At 43.7% G+C, this 23794-nt stretch overlaps 1 protein-coding gene across 1 annotated transcript in view; it reads right to left on the reverse strand.

Annotated features, from left to right (window-relative positions):
- Window positions 1-7153: 7153 nt before the first annotated feature.
- Window positions 7154-23794, reverse strand: part of LOC140197850 (polyunsaturated fatty acid 5-lipoxygenase-like) — an 83442-nt gene continuing 66801 nt past the window's right edge. The window contains exons 14-15 of the mRNA XM_072258370.1: window positions 10993-11123; window positions 7154-9150 (exon numbers count right to left, since the gene is read on the reverse strand). Of these exons, the coding sequence (XP_072114471.1) occupies window positions 8919-9150; window positions 10993-11123 (363 nt within the window). The 3' untranslated portion in view covers window positions 7154-8918. The remainder of the gene's footprint in view (window positions 9151-10992; window positions 11124-23794) is intronic.

The raw sequence follows: 23794 nt of genomic DNA on the forward strand, positions 1-23794 counted from the left end.
AGATCAGATCATTACACGGTCCATTGAGCTTGAACAACGTAAAACAACAACATGCATAATAATATGTAGCCGCCACAGAATTTGCAGTGAGGGTGCGGGAAGAGTCCATCTTACCGTACTATGGACCCGAGGGTGTAGGACATCTAACCGTACAATACAATACAGGCTCTTCGGCTCACGGTGTCTTGCTGACCCCTTAACATACTGCAAAATCACTTGCCTCCCACATAGGCCTCTATTTTGTATTCACCCATGTGTCTATATGAGAGTCTTTTAAATGTCCCTGGCAGCGTGTTCCCTGCACCTACCACTCACAATGTAAAACAAAAACTACACTTGACATACCCCCTATACTTTCCTCCAAACATCTTAAAATTATGCCCCCTCGTATTATCCATTTCCACCTTGGGGAAAAAGGCCTTGCCTGTCCACTCGGTCTATGCCTCTTATCATCTTGTACACCTCAATTAAGTCACCTCTCATCCTTTTTCATTCCAAAGAGTAAAAGCCTAACTCGCTCAACCTATCCTCATAAGTTATCTTCTCCAATCCGGGCAGCACCTTGGTAGATAATCCCCAGAGCTTGCACATCCTTCCTACAAAGAGACGACCAGAAATGAACACAATATTCAAAATCCGGTCTAACCATGGCTTTAGAGAGCTGCATCGTTACCTCACGGCCCCTGAACTCCCTTCCGACTTAACGAAGGCCAACAAACCATACGCCTTCTTAACCACGCGATCAACATGTGTGGCCACTTTGCGAGATCTATGGATGAGAACTTCAATAATGGAGCACAATGCTCCAAATGCCACCTGACTGAAGTTTCATATAGCTGTAGTAGGACTTCCTAACTCTAATACTCGACACTCCTACCAATGAAGGGAAGCATACCATACAACACATCACATTGGCTGTAATAGTGTGGAAGGTGAATTTATGAAGTCTATACAATTTGTATGGAGTGTATGGGGTGCACAGTGAGTGATAGCTCCTCTGGTGAAGGGGCTTTTTGTGTCCATTCCAGGGCAGCTCACTCGTATTTGGTACAACAAAATGTACAAAAATGACAATAGTGGTATGGATGTGTTGCTGTACCTCCTTCCCAATGGCACCATCAATAGGAGAGCATGGCTTGGATGGTGGGTGGTGGTGGAGAGTGCCCTTGATGATGGATGCTGCTTTCTTATGGCAGTGCTCCTTGTAGATGTGCTCAATGGTGGGAAGGGCTTTTGCTGTGATGGACTGGTCTGTATCCACTACTGTATGTAGGTAGTATCATTTAGTGCACTGGTATTGCGTAATATGTCTTCACATCAACTCAAATATGTGTGACCTTGAGAAGAGGTGATTTCCTTAAATGTGGAAATTATTGGGCACAATCTGGATGATGATAAGGAGAGTTTTTCAAAGTGCCCAGGCAAAATATTTTCATTACTCCAGCCAGTACCACTGGGTCCTTTAGTGATGACTAAAGTGGGTGGGAGAGAGGAACGAGGGCTTGTTTTGCTGTTGTTGTTTTGTTGCCTGTGGTGTCTTGTTTTTATGTGTTCTGTTTGTTTTGCTTTGCCTAGAACTGTGAGCATGCTATGTTGGCGCCAGAATATGTGGCGATATTTGTGGGCTGCCCCCAGCACACCCCTGTAGGTTATTAATGCAAAACACACATTTTCACTGTATGTTTCAGTGTACACCTGCTAAATAAAGTTGAATCTTGAAATCTAGATAACTAGCTCATTTCCCAATGAACGAGAGGAGACAGTGTGTTATGAGACAGTGTGTAGGCTGACAGGATTAGTTTAATTATGTGTCCTTAGTTTAGCACATCATTGTGGGCTGAAGAACCCATTCAAGAGATTGCATTGTGTTCTACGTTCTATCCCGAATGTTTCACACTTCAGAAAGAAAGCAGGCTGCATGAGAATGAAGGTTGGGTTAGAGGACAACAGAGAGATGGTGACACAAGAGATTCTGCAGATGCTAGAAATCTTGAGCAATGTGTACAAAATGCTGGAGGAACTCAGCAAGTCAGGCTACATCTAAGGAGGGAAATAAACAGTCGACGTTTTAGGCCTGAAGGGTGTTGAGCCAAAGTGTTCACTGTTCATTGCCTGACCTGTTGAGCTCTTCCAACAACAGAGAGGTAATGGAAAGGAAATATGCCATGACCTCATCAGGGAAATGGTAGTGTGAGACATATTTCCTGTTCATTACCTCTCTGTTGTGGTATTCAAGTTCAGTGTTTCAATTGTGCACACATGGATTACTGTGGCAGGAAACTGACAAGAGGACTTGATCGAGGAAAGGGTCTCCACTAGAGGGGCCGTGATGTCTAGGTACAGCCCAGCAAACAAAGACTGACAAACAACCAATGTGCAAAAGGAAACAAACTGTGCAAATAAAATTAAATAATTATTTAAGACTGAGAACATGAATTGTAGAATCCTTGAAAGTGAGTCCGTAGGTTAAGGATTCAGTTCAGAGTTGAAGTGAGTGAAGCTATCCTCATTGGTTCAAGAGCCTGGTGGTTGAATGGTAATAACTGTTCCTGAACCTGCTGGAGAGGAACCTAACACTCCTGTACCTCCTTCCTGATAGCAGCAGCAAGAAGAGAGCATAGCATTGATGGTGGATAGCATCTCAAGACATATCACCTTGAGATTAATTTTCTTGAGGTATTTACTGGAAATTAAGTAAATATTATATAATCTATGAAAAACTAATTTTGGAAGTGGGAGGGGGAGGGGAGATCTGAAATGATAGGAGAAGACAGGAGGGGGAGGGATGGAGCCAAGAGCTGGACAGGTGATTGGCAAAAGGGATATGAGAGGATCATGGGACAGGAGGCCTAGGGAGAAAGGAAAGGGTGAGGGGGGAAACCCAGAGGATGGGCAAGGAGTATAGTGAGGGGGACAGAGGGAGAAAAAAAGAATGTGTATATATATATGTAAATAACGGATGGGGTACGAGGGGGAGGAGGGGCATTAGTGGAAGTTTGAGAAGTCAATGTTCATGCCATCGGGTTGGAGGCTACCCAGACAGAATATCAGGTGTTATCTCTCCAACCTGAGTGTAGATTCACCTTTACAGTAGAGGAGGCCATGGATAGACATATCAGAATGGGAATGGGACGTGGAATTAAAACGTGTGGCCACTGGAAGATCCTGATTTCTCTGGCATACAGAGTGTAAGTGTTCAGCAAAAAAGTCTCCCGGTCTGCGTCGGGTCTCGCCAATATATAGAAGGCCACATCGGAAGCACCGGACGCAGTATACCACCCCAGCTCTTGGCTCCATCCCTCCCCCTCCTGTCTTCTCCTATCATTTTGGATCTCCCCCTCCCCCTCCCACTTTCAAATCTCTTACTAGCTCTTCTTTCAGTTAGTCCTGATGAAGGGTCTCGGCCCGAATCATCGACTGTACCTCTTCCTAGAGATGCTGCCTGGCCTGCTGCGTTCACCAGCTACTTTTATGTGTGTTGCTTGAAATTCCAGCATCTGCAGATTTCCTCGTGTTTGCGTGATTGCATAAGTATTCACCCCTCCCCCCATTTAATATGACACATCAAATCATTATCTAATTGGTTTTAGATGTCACATAATTAGTTAAATGGAGATCTGCTTTTGGAGACCTGTGTGCAGTCAAGTTTTCAATTGATTGTAGTAAAAATACACCTGTATCTGGAAGGTCCAACTACTGATGAGTCAGTATCTTGGCAAAAACTTCAACATGAAGACAAAATAACAGTCCAAACAATTCCACAAAAAGGTTATTGAAAAGCATAAGTCAGGAGACAGAAACAAGAAAATTTCCAAGTCACTGAATATTCCTTGGAGTACAGTTAAGTCAATCATCAAGAAATGGAAAGAATATGCATAGCTGTAAATCAGCCTACAGCAGGACGTCCTCAAAAATTGAATGACTGTAACAGAAGAGGACTAATGACCCATGACGGTTCTAGAGGAGTTACAAGCTTCGACAGCTGAGACAGCAGAGACTGCACACATAACAACCATTGCCTGGGTGCTGCATCAGTTGTAACTTTATGGGAGAGTGGCAAGGAGAAAGCCACTGCTGGGAAAAAAAAAACTCACATGAAATCTCATTTAGAGTTTGCCAGAAGGCATGTGGGAGATTCTGTAGTCAGCTGCAAGAAGGTTCTATGGTCTGATGAACCCAAAACTGAGTTTTTTGGCCACCAGACTAAATGCTATGTTTGGCGTAAGCCGAAAACCGCATATCATCAGAAATATACCATTCCTACCATGAAGCATGTTGGTGGCTACATCATGCTGTTGGGATGCTTCACTGCAGCAGGCCCTGGAAGCTTGTGAAGGTAGAGGGAAAAATTAATGCAGCAACATATACAGGAAAATCCTGGCAGAAAACCTGATGCAGTCTGCAAGAGAATTGCAACTTGGGAGAAAATTTGTTTTCCAGCAAGACAATAACTCCAAGCATAAAGCCAAAACTACACAAGAATGGCTTAAAAGCAACAACACTGATGTCCTGGAGTGGCCAAGTCAGAGTGCAGACCTCAATCCAATTGAAAATTTGTGGCTGGACTTGAGAAGGTCTGTTCACTCATGATCTCCATGCAATTTAACAGAGCTTGAGCAGTCTTGTAAAGAAGAATGGAGAAAAATTGCAAAGCTGATAGAGACCTATCCACACAGACTCAAGGCTGTAATTACTGCCAAAGGTGCATCTATTAAATAGTGACTTGAAGGGGTATGAATAGTTATAAAACAGATTGATAGATCACTTTGTAGAGATTTGTTTTCACTTTGACCTGAAAGTCTTCTTCTGTTGATCAGTGACAAAAAAGCCAGATTAAATCCACTTTCATTCAATGTTGTAAAACAATAAAACATGCAGACTTTGTGGGGGCAGGGGAGGGGGTGAATACTTTTTAAGAGGCACTGTATATATTCACACAATATAAATGGTATTTTTACTATGTGTTCTATATCTATCCGTTCATATATGTATCTATCAAGGATTATATATATGAATCTTGAGAGTATCTAGGATGTGGAATCAGGCTCACCTGGAATCTGTGTGTTAAACACCTACTTTGATCTCTATACATACTGTGCGGCCAAGCACAACTTCATGACCATATACAAATTTGTCAACAGCGATGCTGTCTTCAGAAGAATCACAAGTTGTCTCCTTCTTAAATACGCAGAGGTCCAGCCTCTAGCTCCCCCTGGGATAGAGAATTCCAGAGGCTCACCATTCTCTGCACCTTAGATTCAAATGCCGATGGTAAAAGACCAGACGTGAATGAGAGAACAGTTACAATGGGCCAGATGGCTTCCTCTGACTTCCACACCTTGAAGGGTGAAGTCAAGAAATCTTTCAATGTTTGGGAGAAGGCTCAGGGCCCAAAATGTCGACTGTACTTTTCTTCCCCTATAGTACAGCCTGGCCTGCTGAGTTCCTCCAGGATTTTTTATGTATTGCTTTGATTTCCAACATCTCCAGATTTTCTCTTGTTTTCAGTCATTTCCTGTTCTTTCACCATCTCCTCTCCACTCCTTTATTAGTTTTATGTGGGGGTGATATATCCATTGGGGATGGGTGCATGTGGTCAAGAAAAAGGTAGGGCATGTTTGTAATCACATGTTTCTTTGAAGACCTTTCAATGTTCCATTAAAGATCGGTGTTACAGAAACATAGAAACATAGAAAATAGGTGCAGGAGTAGGCCATTCAGCCCTTCAAGCCTGCAGCGCCATTCAGTACGATCATGGCTGATCATCCAACTCAGAACCCTATACCTGCCTTCTCTCCATACCCGCTGATCCCTTTAGCCACAAGGGCCTTATGTAACTCCCTCTTAAATATAGCCAATGAACTGGCCTCAACTGTTTCCTGTGGCAGAGAATTCCACAGATTCACCACTCTCTGTGTGAAGAAGTTTTTCCTCATCTCGGTCCTAAAAGGCTTCCTCTTTATCCTCAAACTGTGACCCCTCATTCTGGACTTCCCCAACATTGGGAACAACCTTCCTGCATCTAGCCTGTCCAATCCCTTTAGAATTTTATACGTTTCAATCAGATCCCCCCTCAATCTTCTAAATTCCAGAGACTATAAGCCTCGTCAATCCAGTCTTTCATCATATGAAAGTCCTGCCATCCCAGGAATCAATCTGGTGAACCTTCGTTGTACTCTCTCTATGGCAAGAATATCTTTCCTCAGATTAGGGGACCAAAACTGCACACAATACTCTAGCTGTAGTCTCACCAAGGCCTTGTACAACTGCAGTAGTACCTCCCTGCTCCTGTACTCGAAACCTCTTGCTATGAATGCCAGCACATCATTCGCCTTTTTCACCACCTGCTGAGGTCAGTTCATTGGCTATATTTAAGAGGGAGTTAGATAAGGCCCTTGTGGCTAAAGGGATCGGGGGTATGGAGAGAAGGCAGGTATAGGGTTCTGAGTTGGATGATCAGCCATGATCGTACTGAATGGTGGTGCAGGCTCGAAGGGCTGAATGTCCTACTCCTGCACCACTTTCAATGACTGGTGTACAATGACACCCAGGTCTCGTTGCACCTCCCCTTTTCCTAATCTGCCACCATTCAGATAATAATCTGTTTTCCTGTTCTTGCCACCAAAGTGGATAACTTCACATTTATCCACATTAAATTGCATCTGCCATGAATTTGCCCACTCACCTAACCTATCCAAGTCACCCTGCATCCTCTTAGCATCCTCCTCACAGCTAACACTGCTGCCCAGCTTTGTGTCATCCGCAAACTTGGAGATGTTGCATTTAATTCCCTCGTCTAAGTCATTAATATATATTGTAAACAACTGGGGTCCCAGCACTGAGCCTTGCAATACCCCACTAGTCACTGCCTGCCATTCTGAAAAGGTCCCATTTGTTCCCACTCTTTGCTTCCTGTCTGCCAACCAATTCTCTATCCACATCAATACCATATCCCTAATACCGTTGAAACCATATGTAACACAAGGTGCCAAAAGCTCACCATCTTGTCACTACATCCTCCTATTTGAGACTCTCCTGCTAGTGGAAACATCTCACCATTTACCCTCTCATAGCTCCTCTAAAGATCTTGTTAAGATCCACCAATCATTCCGTGAAATTCCGAAATATCAGAACAGTTTTAGATCATCTTGAGACGGAGACACAACGGTTGGAGAACTGTGTTTTATTGACTATCAACAGTAGCGAAAGGAAAGGAAATTAATTTTTAAAATATTCATGGTAATATGCATTCTTCAATCAATAACAGGGATTATTGGAAAGTTACAAAGATCCATAGTAATCTTAATAAAAAGGTCCTTGAGAGATCTGATCACATTACCCAACTTATTCTGTAAGTGCAAGAGATCAATTATCTTATCATCAACAAAAAGCTTAAAGAAGGATGCGGTTTAAAGAGCTTTAAAAAATTTGGCATGACACAGTGGTGTAGCTTGTAGAGCAGCTGCCATACAGCTTCAGGAACCGTGGTTCAATCCTGATCTTGGGTACTGTCTGTGTGTGGAATTTGTACTTTCTCTCTGTGAACATGTGGATTTCACCCTGGTGCTCTGGTTCCCACCCACATCATGGAGGTTTCATCCCACATCCCAATGATGTGTGGGTTAATGGCCCTGCAAATTGTGTGATTAATGGGTAGGATCTGGAGGGAGCCAATGAAGATGTGGTGAGAATAAAATTAGTGCAGGACTAGTGTAAAGATAGGTGTTTGGTGGTCAGCACAGTTTGATGGGCTGAAGGGACTGTTTCAAGACTGTATCGTGCTATGACTCTAAGCCTAAGGGTTATGGGCAGCACACCAAATACTGGAGGAAATCAGGTTAGACAGCATCTATGAAGAGGAATAATGTCAATGTTTTGGGCCGAGACCCTTCATCAGCAGTGGAAAGGAAGGGGGAAGAAGCCAGAGCCCAAGTTTCCACCCAAAACATAGACTTTTTATTCCTCTCCATGGATGCTGTCTGACCTGCTGATTTCCTCCAATGTGTGTGTTTTTCTGGATTTCCAGCATTTGCAGAATCTCTTGTGTCAAGAGTTATAGAGTCAGTGTGGGAAGGTGGCACGGAGGTGAAAGAAATAGTGTGAATGGGACAGCAGGTATGAAGGGCCAAATGGTCTTCCCTTTCTTCTAGTCTTGAAAAGTGAGAGTCCAGAAATCCTTCAAGATCTGGAGGAGGACCACCCTCTTTCTATTCCTACTTCATCTCCACTCCCCTCTCCTTATTGGTCTTATGTAAGGGTCTAGTCTTAAGAGAGATGAACATTAGGGTTAGGGTTGAGGTAGTGAGGAGCTGGGGACGAGTGGATGTGATCAAGAAAGAGGGAGAAAATGTTTGGAATCCCATGTTCTGCATTAAAGAATTGTGTTGAAACCATTAGGTACCAAACACCCACCCTCCTCAACCAACACTGTCACTGTGGGCATCTAGTGTCTACCCTCTAGCTCTGTGCAAAGTCAGATCATCAGTAGGAGACTGGGAAAATTTCACTACCTCAACTCTAACCCTAATGTTCACCTCTCTTATTGGCCGACCCCAGCTCCAGCAACTCCTAACTCTAACCGCAAATCTCCAACCCCAAATCCTAACCTCTAACACTAAACCTTAATCCATGACCACAACAGTAGAGTCACAGGTGAGATCAAGAGGGCTGGAGAGTAACCAATGTTGCTGCTCTCCTTAAGAAATGTAATAAAGACAAAACAGAAAATTATGTCTTACATCAGTGTTTGGGATATGATTAGAGAAAGTTCTAAGGGTTAGGATCTACTGGTATTTGGAATGGCATAGATTTATTACGGATAGTCAGCATGGCTTTGTTCAGGGAAGGTCATATTTTACAGGCCTGAAGGAGTCTTCGGAGGTAGACTTTCGAAGATGATTAATGAGGGAGTAGTTGTTTTATAAGAGATACAGGAGTGTAATTGACACTTCTGGCTCACAGAGCTCGCACTGCCCAATTGCACCCTTGTGACCGATTAGCCTACTGACCTGTACATCTTTGGAATATGGAGGATTTTTGGAATGAATGGATTTTTGATATTCGGTTACAGAGTGAAAGTGTAAACTCCTGACAGACAGTGGTACTGTAATAGTTTTACACCAACCACTGCAGTACCATGTCAAAACATCTATTTTCTCTGAAATCTTGTATAGGGAAAGGTTGATTAGCTTACGACTTTATTCTTGGAGCGTAGAATGAGGGGAGATGTTCCAGAAGTATACAAAATTATGAGAGGTATAGATAGGGTAAATATACACTGATGTCTTCCCCCTCAGCTTGAGTTAGACTAGAATCAGATGTCATAGACTGAGGGTGAAAGGTGACACCCCACCCCCTAAAACAGAGCCCATGAAGTAAGGGGTACTATTATCTAGCAGGACTAGAAGGTTCAATGGTGAGTGGGTGGGACGTGGGGAGGGTCTCTGGTGAGTGGGTGTGGGATGTGGGGAGGGTCTCAGTGGTGAGTGGGTGGGATGTAGGGAGGGTCACTGGTGAGTGGGTGGGATGTTGGGTGGGACGTGGGGCCAGTCTCACTGGTGAGTGGGTGGGACGTGGGGAGGGTCTCACTGGTGAGTGGGTGGGACATGGGGGAATGTCTCACTGGTGAGTGGGTGGGACGTGGGGAGGGTCTCACTGGTGAGTGGGAGGGATGTGGGGAGGGTCTCATTGGTGAGTGGGTGGAATGTGGGGAGGGTCTCTGGTGAGTGGGTGGGACATGGGGAGGGTCTCTGTGGTGAGTGGGTGGGACGTGGGGAGGGTCTCTGTGGTGAGTGGGTGGGACGTGGGGAGGGACTCACTGGTGAGTGGGTGGGACGTGGGGAGTGTCTCACTGGTGACTGGGTGGGACGTAGGGAGTGTCTCACTGGTGACTGGGTGGGACGTGGAGAGGGTCTCATTGGTGAGTGGGTGGGACGTGGGGAGGGTCTCAATGGTGAGTGGGTGGGACGTGGGGAGTGTCTCCAGTGAGTGGGTGGGATGTGGAGAGGGTCTCTGGTGAGTGGGTGGGATGTGGGGAGAGTCTCTGGTAAGTGGGTGGGATGTGGGGAGGGCCTCTGGTGAGTGGGTGGGATGTGGGGAGGGTCTGTCTGGTGAGTGGGTGGGACGTGGAGTTGTCTCACTGGTGACTGGGTGGGACATGGGAAGTGTCTCACTGGTAACTGGGTGGGATGTGGAGAGGGTCTCTGTGGTGACTGGGTGGGACGTGGGGAGGGCCTCTGTGGTGAGTGGGTGGGATGTGGGGAAGGTCTCTGTGGGGAGGGTCTCAATGGGTGGGACGTGGGTAGGGTCTCACTGGTGAGTGCGTGGAATGTGGGGAGGTTCTCTGTTGGGAGGGTCTCAGTGGGTGGGACGTGGGGAGGGTCTGTCTGGTGAGTGGGTGGGACGTGGGGACAGTCTCACTGGTGAGTGTGTGGGACGTGGGGATGGTCTCACTGGTGAGCGGGTGGGACGTGGAGAGGGTATCTGTGGTGAGTGGGTGGATGTGGGGAGGGTCTCTGTGGTGAGTGGGTGGGACGTGGTGAGTGTCTCACTGGTGAGTGGGTGGGACGTGGGGAGAGTCTCACTGATGGGTGGGTGGGATGTGGTGAGGTTCTCTGTGGTGAGTGGATGGGATGACGGGAGGGTCTGTCTGGTGAGTGGGTGGGATGTAGGCAGGGTCTCTCTGGTGAGTGGGGTGGGATGTGGGGAGGGTCTCTGTCGTGAGTGGGTGGGACGTGGGGAGGGTCTCTCTGGTGAGTGGGTGGGATGTGGGTGGGTCTCTATCGTGAGTGGATGGGATGTGGGGAGGGTCTCTGTGGTGAGTGGGTGGGATGTGGGTGGGTCTCTGTGGTGAGTGGGTGGGATGTGGGTGGGTCTCTGTGGTGAGTGGGTGGTATGTGGGGAGGGTCCCAGTGGTGAGCTTTGGGACCTGGTGAGAGTCGATCTCAAATACTAATGCTGTTCTCGATGCTAGTAGGCTGCAGATATTGGTACTTGAGTTCAAGATTCTGGTTTCGGTCCTCAATCCGTTGCTCGATCTCCTTCAAATCCTGCTGGAACTCCGCTATGATCTGCTTAGCATCCAGTTCAGTGAAGTGCTCCTCCTCGTAAGAGCCCAGGAGGATCTGGAGGAAGGGGTAGAGATCAGGTGATTGTTAATGCTCACTTGCCATCTCCAGATGCTTCCTATCAGCTGAGCTGCACCCCGCCGCCTGGGTAAAAAGATTATGTGTGGGAAGTGCCCATTGCCACAGGACAGGGGCCTGAATGGATGGGAAGGAGAGATGGTAGGAGAGAGAGGGAAGGGAAGGAGGAAATGGGGGGGGGGCGCAGGGGATAGGATGGGATGGAAGCTGGAGTGATGGTGAGGAGGGTGGGGATGAAAAGCTAGCAAGCAGGGCTGGGAAGGCATTAAAGGCAAGAGGAATAACAAAACCATGGTTACTTGTGCTTTCTTAGGTCAAGGGAGTACAACAGTTATTAAACTATGGGCCTAATTAACAAATTTAATGTCACAGGAAAAAGGACACGCCTTCTCTTACATACCACGGGTCAAGAGAAGATCATGAGTAACTATATTATTTCAGGAATGGAAGTGGCTGGCTTAGATGGTGAAAATTATTGTGCAGCTGGGGACAGCTCAAATGCCATCTATTAATTTGCTGATGATACACCTATTGTTGGCAGAATTTCAGACGCAACAGAGGCGTACAGGAGCAAGGTATATCATCAAGTTGAGTGGTGTCACAGCAACAACTTTGTACTCAACAAAGAACTGGTTGTGGACTTCAAAAAAGGAAGATGAGGGAACTCACAAAAGTAAATTGCTTGACCAGGAGGGAAGATCGCAACAGAAGAATATCAGGATTCACAATGTTCCCGAAGGAGTGGAGGGATTGTCGATGATAGACTTTGTAGAAAAGCTGCTGCGGGAAGCGCTGGAGATTCCCCCGACTATGGAGATGGAAATTGAGAGAGCGCATCGTTCGCTCATCCCACGGCATCCCGGAGACAGAAAAAGTAAGCTGCGCACTTAAGGTACTTAGATTCCTTCGATTCAAGAGCAAGGTGGAGATTCTACGAAGGGACTGGGGTAAGAAGAGGGTTTTTTGGAAAGGCAAGTTAATATATTTCGATCATGATTACCCCCGGCGGTACTACAGAAACGGAAGGAATATTCTGAAGCAAAACAAATATTAAAGCAAGAAAAGGTTAAATTCCAAACCCCGTACCCTGCTAAACTGAAGGTATTTTACCAAGAAGGGATACAACTATATCAGACAGCGGAAGAGGGGACCACAGACATGAAGAATAGAGGACTGCCCATTAGAGTGGTCAAATCAAGGGAAAGTCTGGCTGAGCAGTTATCCCGATCTGTTTGGGAAATGGTAAGAGAACCGAGAAAGCAGGGGACGGGAGCAGGACGAGAGAAGGACATTAGGAAGAAACTGAGTTCTCTGAGGGCAGCCCTCACCTCCTCCAGAAGAGCCATAAGGTTTAGTTAACTTTAAAAGTGCTGATAAACTAAACGGAAGCAAAAATAGACGGTGATATACCTATCTCAAGAAATACGTATTATAATGTGGATTTTACATTACTCAATTTTTTAAAATTCATTCATTGATATCTTTTTTCCCACCCAAATGAGAATATATCCATAGGAGGAATACACAGGGAAACCATTTCTGTGTAATGGACATAGATTTTTAAACTTACTTTTATAGGTACTGTGCGGGGGCCCTCAACTCACAGGTAGGAGGGGCTATTCCCCCACGGCTAGACGTTTCTTTTAGCTCAACCCAGGGTCATCTAGAGACCCCAGCCTTGGAATCACACCTTCATTACCTTTTTTATTATTCGCGTTTCTTGGTTCTTATTTGTTCAGGGAGTAGATCGATTAAGTTATATTCTGCAAATTTCAATGATATACTAACAGATAGTATATGGCTAAGGACAAAGTGAAACTCATTTCTTTTAATGTCAATGGGCTGTTGAATCCAGTCAAGTGCAGTAAAATTCTATCAAAAATGAAAAAAGAACAAGCCCATGTAGTATATTTACAGGAAACTCACTTAAGTGACAATGAGCATGGAAAATTAAAGAGAATGGGCTTCACTAATTTGTTTTTCTCCACATATAAATCAGGACATAGAAGAGGAGTTGCTATTCTCATCTCAGGAAAGCTAAATTTTGAAGAAGTTTTCGAAATGAGAGATAAGTAGGGCAGATATATTCTGGTAAGGGGGAATATAGATGGAAATCCAGTTACTTTATTGAATATATACGCACCCCCAGGATGTGATATTAGTTTCTTCCAGAAAATTACTAATAATATGGTAACAGAAACAGAAGGTCTCTTGATATGTGGGGGACACTTAAGTTTACAATTACAACCAAAGTTAGACTCTTCCAATAGAAAAACTTATGAAACAAAGTCCTTACATAAGAAAGTTAACACTCTTTTTGAGGATGTTGAGGACCTTGAGGAAGGGATTACACTTGTTATTCTGTACCCTATTCCATATATACAAGAATAGACTATTTCATAACATTCGGAAAAGATAGGGACAAAATAATCACCTGTGGAATTGGGGCAATAGATGTAAGTGACCATGCACCTATATATTTATCTGTTGATTTTGACCTGCAACCAAAGAATACTATTTCGAAACTAAATTCAAGTCTACTCAATGATCCCTATTTTAAGGAACAAATTAAAAAAGAAATTGGTCTTTACTTAGAAATGAATGATAATGGAGGGGTTTCACCTCCCATTCTATGGGATACTCTGAAGGCTGTCTTAAGAGGAAAAATTATAGCGATATCTTCATATAAGAAAAAAAGGAATAAAACATTAGAGGAATTACAAATTAAGCTGAAGGAACTATAAAAAAAAATCACAAATTGAGTTTGGCACAGGATACACTTGAGGAAATTCAAAAATTAGAAATGAAATTAATAGTTTGGCTACACAAGAAATTAGAAAAAAATTAATGTTTCTGAAACTGAGACACCATGAAAGTGGATCTAAATCTATGAAAATACTGGTGTGGAAACTGGAAAAAAAAGATAGCAGGAAATACAATTCATAGAATTAGGGATCCAAGAACAAAAGTGATAAAAAAATAAACTAAGTGAAATTGAGGAAGCTTTTGAAATGTTTTACAAACTCTATATTCCAAAGTTGCAAGGGGAAGCATAACCCAAGCTGACACCTTCCTGAATTCTTTAGAGTTACCCACTTTAAGCAAAGAACAAAATAGAATGATGACTGCTGACATAACTGAAGCTGAACTAAAAACTGCAATTAGTAGGCTTAAATTAAGCAAGTCACCAGGACCAGATGGATATATGGCAGAGTGGTATAAAGAGTTTAGAAGTGAGTTAATTCCTGTTTTACTCCCCACACTGAACTGGGCTCTGAAAAATGCCACCCAGCTGGAAGGAGGTGATAATCTCAGCTATACCGGAAGAAGATAAGGATAAAATAGAATGTGGGTCATTTAGACCAATATCTGTTCTTATTGTGGATTATAGAATATTTACCTCCATCATGGCCAAACGATTAGAAGAGTTTCTACCCACACTGATACATAATGATCAGACAGGTTTTATACAACAACGCCAAACACAAGACAATATACAAAGGACACTTCACATTATGGATCATATAAAAAAATGAAATTGAAGCAATATGATAAGCATGGACGCTGAAAAGGCATTTGATTCGGTTAATTGGAATTTTCTTTACAGAGTTTTACATAGATTTGGTCTACATGACACAACTGTACAGGCACTATACGACAATCCTACCACCAGGATTAAAATCAATGGATATTTATCTAATAGTTTTACCCTAGAAAGGGGCACGAGACAGGGTTGTGCATGGTCACCACTACTCTTCGCATTATATCTGGAACCATTAGCTCAATACAAAATGAAGATATCAGGGGAATTACTGTTAAAGGGACAGAGCATAAATTGGCCTGTTATGCGGATGACATTTTGATCGATCTAGGGCAACCAACATACTCTTTACCTAAATTGATGCAATCCTTCAAATAATATGGGCAATTATCAGGATACAAGATCAACGTAACTAAACCCAACTACTTTCATATAACTATCACCCATCAAGAGAAATTGAAAGTAGATATTCTTGGGCATGGCAAACAGAGTCCGTCAAATATTTGGGCATCATTATGCCAAAAGGTTTGGCAAAATTATCAGAATGCAATTATCAGCCTATATATAAAAAAATTAAGATATAACAAGATGGAACCTAATTCCTTTTCTTGGTCTCAATTCAGGGATTGAATCTATTAAAATGAATATACTGCCCAGATTACTATATCTCTTTCAGACCCTACCAATAGAGAGCAACCAAAATCAATTCAATGAATGGAACAAGATGCTATCAAGATATATGTGGCAAGGTAAAAGGCCTAGGGTCCATCTCAAACCTTTGCAATTAGCCAAGGAAAAGGGGGGATGGGGCCTACCTTCTCTTAGAGATTATTATTTTGCAGCACAGTTGAGAGCCACGATATGCTGGTGCAACCCATCATATGACGCACAATGGAAAAACATTGAGGAGAGGATACTTTCCATCCCTATACAGGCAATTTTGGCTGATAATAATCTACAAAGTGATATAAATAATATTGCCAACCCGTGGGTGAAATGGACCCTTTAAATATGGAAAACTATTATAAAAGAATATAAACTAGAGAGAGACATTGCAATTCTTAAATGGTGTGTATATGACTCGGATTTTAAACTGGATGCTAGATTTCAGGACTGGACATCTAAAGGAATAACAGCTATTCGCAATATAATGAAAGAAGGAAAACTGTTCAGTTTTGAATTGCTCAAAGAGAAACACTTATTAGAAACACAAGACTTTTACCGGTATTTACAGATGCGACAGTATGTTAATAGGATGGTTTAAAATGTAACCAAGGCAAGGACGTCTGATAGAGCAGTTTAGAAAAGCATATAATTCAGACAACGGTAGTAGAATAATTTCAAGCGTGTATAAGGGTTTGTCAAATCTTAAAACACATTTGACTTCATACTTTAAAATAAAATGGAAGAAAGAAGGAGGGATAATGATATCTGAGGAAGAATGGACAATAATATGGAGGTATCAATGGAAGTATACCAGTTCACAGAAATGGAGGGAGTTCCGGTGGAAAAACTTGATAAGATATTTTATTACACCCTCTCAGAAATCCCATTATGATAGTACTACCCCCAACTCCCCACCGCCGTTTGCTGGAGAAATTGTGGAAATCAAAATGCAAACGATTATCATATTTTCTGGGAGTGCCCCATTATCAAAGACTGTTGGAGGGGGATACATAATGCCCTACAAGACATCTTTAAATGTGAAATACCCTTGGAGAGTAAGACCATATATTTTGGGTATATACCTCAAGAATGGTTGAAAAGAGATAAATATTTAATGAATGTACTGCTGGAGGCTGGTAAAAAGACTCTTACCAGGAAATGGTTATCACAGGAGAGCCCAGCTTTAAATGTATGGATGGAAATTACAAAGGACGTTTACAGAATGGAAAAGATAACAGCATCTGTTAATCATAAGTTGGAACAATTTTATTCATACTGGAAAAATGGTTGAACTATATAATACCTCATAGGCCTGATTTTATTCTTACAAGTCAATGAATATGTTGTATAAAAAAAATCACTCCCTACTCTGCACATAATTTTCTTCTTTCGATTCTTCTTTCTTTCCTCTCCTTTCTATAAGTGTATACCTCAGATAAACATTATGTGGAGATTTGTGACAAATATATGATATATATGTACAGTATTTGAAATACATCTTATGGAAAGTTTGTCTGATGATTAAATTCAATAAGAAATAAATTACAAAAATAAGAAAGCACAACAGTGGCTATATTTCATTAGGAGTTTGAGGAGATTTGGACACTCAGAAATTTCTATGGATGTACAGAGCATTCTAACTGGCTGCATCACCATTTGGCATGTGGCAGGGATCGGGTCTATTGCACAGGATCAAAAGAAGCCAGAGCTCACAGATAATAGGATCTCAGATTTGAACTTGGATAAGCTTTGGCAGCAGCAGTTTCAGCCAGACTTCCCTGAATGCAGTCTGCACGAACAACCTGGTTTGTCAAGAGAGGACCACAAATTCATGAAACTGGTTGCAAATTCTGCAAAACTGGTGGACGGCCACTAAAATAGTAGTTTACCTTGGAGAAGGGAGAAGGTTAACATGGCAAATAATAGAAAGATTGCAGAACAGCATGCTCTAAATCTAAGCAGGAGGTTTCTGAGGTATTTGTTATTACGCACTGACTACACAGCTTTCATGAAGGATGTCATCTCCAAAGGTTATGCTGAGAGAATGCCTACGGAGGATCTGGAACACAGTGATGGGAAAGTCTGGTATATTCTACATCACGGTGTTTACCACTCCAGGAAAAGGGAGCTCCATGTTGTGCTTGGCTGTGGAGCGATATTTCAGGGAACATCTCTTAATGTTCGTCTATTACAGGGATCAGGTCCTACTAGCTCACTGATTAGTGTTATGACCAGATTCAGAAAAGAGCCAATGGTGACCATGACAGATATTGAACCAATGCTTCAACAGGTTAAAGTACCAGCAGAAGACGGAGATTTGCTGAGGTTTCTCTGGTGGCTTGTTGTGACCTCAGTCAAGATATGGAGGACTTTAGAATGGGCTTACATCTCTCTGGATCAAAATTCATCACCATTCTGTGCCAATTTTGCTATTAGGAAATGCACAGAAGACAAGGAAGGTGTTGGTGGATGCTATCCCTGAAGAGTCTAAACATCCTGTTATGCTGGTAAAGGACCTCCATATCTCAGACATCCTTTGGAGGCATGTACATCGAGAGGTGGGACATTGTGGTAGTAACCACATATTGTCCAGGTTGCCAGATTTCCGGCACTAGTGCAGCTCCAAGTATAATCCTGTCTAAGTGTGGTGTTTGTCGACAGTTGCACACAGCTCCAGGATGCCAGCACACGGCAGATCTACCTCTGGCCAGGGTCTCTCCAGATGAAATCAGTTTAAACATGTAGGAGTGGATGACTTTGCACCTTGTGAGGTGAAGAGCAGAAGGAGAACAGTGCAGAGGTCAAGAGAAGACCGTGAGTAGCCACAAATTTACCAATTTAGCCTTACGAGCTGTTTACATTGAAGTGGCAATTTTGTTAGACACATTTTCCTTTGTTAATGCATTTTGATGCTTTATAGCAAGATGAGGGCAGGTTGCACTCAGAAAATGTGACAAAAGTTGTGGAGGTAAGGGTGAGTTGAGCAAAGCCATTGAGAAGTGGAACCACTCACAGATCAGTGATGTCTTTCTTCTGAAAGGAATTAAGTGGATTTTTAACCATCCAGCTGGCTCATATCATGGGGGAACATGAGAGAGACTGATCAGGTCTGTGTGAAAAGTTATGATGTTAGGTAGTTCACAATAATTTTCACTGTCTAGGCTGGCCACTTTCAATTCTGAAACAATGAAGCTACTCACGACCATCTCTTGATCTATGGTGTGTAAGATAATGCATATACTTTTTCCTGTGAGATTGAACTTGTTCATGAGGCACTCTGTGCAGAAAACTGCTGTACTGTCTTGATCCAAGAAAACACAAGTAACCATTGTTTTGTTTCCTATGAGTGGATATGAAGTACAGTATGCTGGGATGCTTAAAATTGAATATATTGCATGAAAGATGCTTCCTACAATCTTTGCTGATGTGTCCTGTACACAGTCAGCCAAGGGAGACACAATTTTCCTTCGGGAAGACTATCTTCTCACTATAAGCCCTTTTCTCCAGCTGAGGGTGCAATTCCAATATGTGCCCACCCCCACAGAACAGACAAACCCTTTCAGCTGTTGAAACTATTTCCCTACCTCCAGTTCTAGGTTCAGTTTTAATTTTACTTCCCACAATGGTCACAGTAGTGGCAAAGCTGATTCCTTTCGCTCTAGAACAAAATTGTGACTTACAGTAGTTTTGTTCACATCTTAGCTTATTACCAGTGATGAAGCATCCTCTATATTCCCAAACACTGGGTCTGTTGCCACTTTTACTTGCCTTTCAATAAAATTAGCAATGTCAATGAAAGTAGCCTTATGCTTGTGTCCTTCTTGAGGTTCACAGACCATGGTTCACCATATATCCCTAAGCTTATAGGGCAGTTTCTTTATAATGGTCAACATATTGGCAAGCATGTCCAGCTCATGCATGTATTGCACTTCTTCCAGGGCATTGCAACAGCCTCCAACAAAAAGAATGTAACCTTAAGAGCCTTCGTGTCTTCAGATTTTATGGATACCCATGAAAGACCCTTTCCCTTGTAGGCAGAAGCAGTTTCCTATTCAACACCAAAATGTTCCTGTAGAAAAGCCTTAGCTTTGATGTATCTTCTCTTAGGGTCAACATGTTGCTAACTTCTAACAAGTTCCCTAGGGTGAACCCTAGTGTACAGTTCAAGGAAATAGAGATAGCTACTATGACACAAACACGAGGAAATCCAATGGCTTCTATGACTATCAGTCTTGTTTTTACACTGCTTTTAAAGGCCTTTCACAAATGCATGATACTGCAATGGATCACCGAAGATTTGAACCTCTCTTTTATAGCAAAGATTAAAGGCGTCATTGTGCCAATAAGGTTATTATTTCATTTTGCTTCCTCATAATATCAAAAATATTGTTTTGATCTCCATCATCCGAAACAAGAGCGTTTCCATGCTGTAAGTGAACGTCCCCATGAGCTGCTGGATGTGACATAGGTTCAGAGTGCCTCAATAATGCAGATTGACAGGAAACACCATGAACTAGCTCTTGGGGTTTTGTTCATGTTTCCGAGAAACTTGAGGAATGAAGAAATCAGCACTGACGTTCGGTGGTTTGGTTTTTCCTTGTGTATTTTCAATATAGGCATTCATACCATTGGACTGTCCTGTTGAGCACTTTTAGCACTCGACACACTTGAAGCCCTTAGCCATATGTGCTGCAATTTCTTCCTCCAACTTAAACTGTTCCTTCTTTTTCTGTAGCTATTTCTCTTGTTCTTCCAGTGCATGTTTGTCCCTCAATAATCGTTGCCATTAAAAAAAAATATTCATTTACAGGATGTGGGTGACACCAGCTAAGCCAGCATTTATTGCCCATCCCTAGATACCCTTGAGAAGGTGGTGATGAGCTGCCTTCTTGAACCGCTGCAGTCCCTGAGGTGTACGTACACCCGCAGTGATGATAGGGAGGGAATTCCATGACTTTGACCCAGCGACAATGAAGGAACAGCGATATGTTTCCAAGTCAGGAGTGTGAGTGACTTGGAGTGGCGGTGTTCCCAGGTATCTGCTGTTCTTGTCCTTCTCGATGGTTGTGGGACTGGAAGGTGTTGCCTTAGGAACATTGTTGTGCTGTTGTTGCAGTGCATCTTGTAGATAGTACACACTGCTGCAACTGTTCATTGATGGTGGAGGGATTGAATGCTTGAGGTAGGAGTACCAATCAAGTTGCCTGCTTTGTACTACATGATGTCAAGCTTCTTGAGTGTTGGAGCTGCATTCATTTTGTGACTGGCAAGTATTCCATTACACTCCTGACCTGAGCCCTGTATATGGTGGACAGGATTTGGGGAGTCAGGAGGTGAGTTACACACTGCAGGATTTCTAGCCTTTGACTTGCTCTGGTAGCCACAGTGTTTATATGGCTAGAGCAGTTCAATTTCCTGTCAATGGTCACCCCCAGGATGTTGATAGTAGGCGTTTCAGTGATGGTGATGCCACTGAACGTCAAGGGACGATGGTTAGAGCCTCACTTGTTGGAGATGGTCATTGCCTGGCACTAGTGTGGCTTGAATATTACTTGCCACTTGTCAGCCCAAGCCAGGATATTGTCTAGATCCTGCTGCATTTGGGCAGGAGCTGCTTCACGAATGGTGCAGAACGTTGTATAGTCATCTGCGAACATCCCCATTTCTGACCTAATGATGGACGGAAGGTTATTGATGAAGCAGCTGGAGATGGTTGGTCCTAGGACATTTCCTTGAGGAACTCTTGCAATGATGTCCTGAGGATGAGATAATTGACCTCCAACCACCACAACCATCTTTCTTTGTGTCAGGGATGATTCCAACCAGTGGAGGGTTTTCTCCCTAATTTCCATTGACATTTTAGCTAGGGCACCTTGATACCATACTCAGTCAAATGCTGCCTTGATGTTGAGGGTCTGGTATTTAGCTCTTCGGTCCATATTTGACCAAGGAGGTGATGAGGTCAGGAGCTGAGTGGCCTTAACGGAATCCAGATTGGGCATCCGTAAGCAGTTCTTGTTATTACTGAGTAGGTGCTGCATGATAGCACTGTTGATGACTCCTTCCATTACTTTGTGATGGTTGAGAGTAGGCTGATAGGACAGTAATTGGCTGGGTTGGACTTGAACTGTACACAAGAAACAGGACGTACCTGGGCAATTTTCCACATTGCTGGTGTTGTAGCTGTACTGGAACAGATCGGCTCGTGGCACAGCAAGATCTGGAGTACAAGTGTTCAGGACCATTGGTAGGATTTTGTCTGAGACAATAGCCTTTGTAGTATCTTGTGCTTTCAGATGTTTCTTGATATCACGTGGAGTGAATCAGATTGGTTGCATACTGACATCTGGGATGCTGGGGACTTGCGGTGGAGGCCAAGCTGGATCATCTATTCAGCACCTCTGACTGAAGATTGTTGCTAATGTTTCAGCCTTGTCTTTTGCACACATGTTCTAGGCTCCTCTGTCATCGAGGATGGGGATATTTGTGGAGCCTCCTCCTCCAGTGAGTTGTTTGATTCTCCACCACCTGTCAGGTTCTTCTAGGTTTCGGTGAGACTCATGTGCAGACCAATGAATACTATTTTACCAGGATTACTAGGGAGCACGAAGGCAACAGTCTTTCAAAAACAGAAGGCAGGCACGAATCCAAAATGACAGGCAGAGGTCTTAACAGGAAAGGCAGTCAGGTGAGGGCAGACAATCCAGAGCACACAGGCAAAAATCGGGTCCAAGAGCAGGCAAAGTCCAAAACACAGAGTCAGGCAAAATCGGTTGGCAGAAGTCACAATGACAAGCTAGAACAACACAGGTCAGAACTGGGACAAACTAGCAGAGAGTGCTCGTCAAGGCGGGGTTTAAATGGACAGGGTAATGAGTGAAAATTAGAAACAGGTGGGTGCAAATGAGGAGACGAGCAGGTAATTGGAGGCAGTCCAAAAAGGGAAAGAGGCTGGGCCAGAACCCACATGGCCAGGTGAAAGAAAACAGAAATTAAAGACTGGCATGATCCAGAGCTACCAGCAGAGGCCCTTCGACCCAGTGTTCAGGCCGGATCCTTAACAGCACCGTTCACAGCTGGATGTGGCAAGACTACAGAGCTCAGATCTGATCCATTGGTTGTGGGAGCACTCAGCCCTGTCTGTTACTTGCTGCCAAGTTGTCCTGTACTGTGGCTTCACCAGGGTGAGGCCTCATATTGAGGTATGCCTGGTCTTGTTCTCGACATGCCCTCCTGCCATTGCCTTAATGCAGCTAAATCAGCCTCTGTTTTAATGCATGGAAAGGACGTAGTTTATACAGAACAACAGAGTTCCACCAGCCAGGCGTTCTGCTTTGACACACTCTCATCTTGGTCTTACATCATCTTGTATGTCATCTGTTATGTCCCAAGTCATAACATGCTTGAAAATTGAGAAACATAGTTTGTTGGAAGGTGATGCATGTCTTTACTTATTGCAGCAGCATCAGATTGAAAGTGGCCATCAATACAAAATGCTTGAGCCAACCGTTTCACATCTTCTTTGAATGCAGTGTCATGTTTATCAATACTTCTGAACATTGATGGAGGAAAGGTATGTGACATGGTGGAGGACGGGGAGGGAGGAAATGGGAGTGAGGAGCGAGAGGGTACGGGAGAATGAGGAGTCCAAGGGGAGGGTGGAAGAGGGAGAGTGAGTGAAGGAGAGAAGGTAGATAGAGGGGAGGGGCCACGGAAAGGGAGAAAGAGGGAGACAAGGGGGGAGAGGAAAGAGAAGGGAGAGGAAGAGGAGGAAGGGGAAAGTGAAGGGAGAGTGAGGAGAAGGGAAGAGGGAGAACATGGAGAGGAAAAGAGAAGGAGAGGAGGAGGTGAGGCGAGAGAGTGATAGGAGACAAAGGAGAGGGGATAGGGTGGGGGAAAGGGAGAGGAAAGAGTGGGAAGAGGGGAAAGGGGGGAGGTCGAGAAGGAGAAGTGTGGGAAGCAGGAAGAGTAAGGGGAGTGGGGAGAGGAAGGAGGAGAGAAAGTTAAGAAGGTAAGGGGAAGGGAAGGGTGAGATGGAAAAGAATGATTGGAGGGGGAGGGAGATGGATGGGAAGGGTAGCAATGGGAGGGGTGGAGAGGACGCAGGAAGGGGGTAGTGATCATATTGATGTACCGTTCCCAGTCTGATGGCCAACATGCCAAGCAGGGTGTGGATGATCAGGATGAGTGATTGAGGGCAGCCCACCCCTCTCCCACAGTTCCTCTGCCCTCCTGATAAAGCCTCACAGCCCTAGAACATGATCTATGTGTTGATACAACAGGTGTGTAGCCAAGCATCCATGAGTGAGCTAACATGGGAATTTCCACATTGTTTACTCATGCTGCAGGAAATATACACATGCGCACATACATACACACAAGTACACACCTACTTTCACACATGTGTACACAGATACATATACAGTACAACACGCAGACACAT

The sequence above is a fragment of the Mobula birostris genome, chromosome 5 (assembly GCF_030028105.1).
Source record: "Mobula birostris isolate sMobBir1 chromosome 5, sMobBir1.hap1, whole genome shotgun sequence".
Classification (NCBI taxonomy): domain Eukaryota; kingdom Metazoa; phylum Chordata; class Chondrichthyes; order Myliobatiformes; family Myliobatidae; genus Mobula; species Mobula birostris.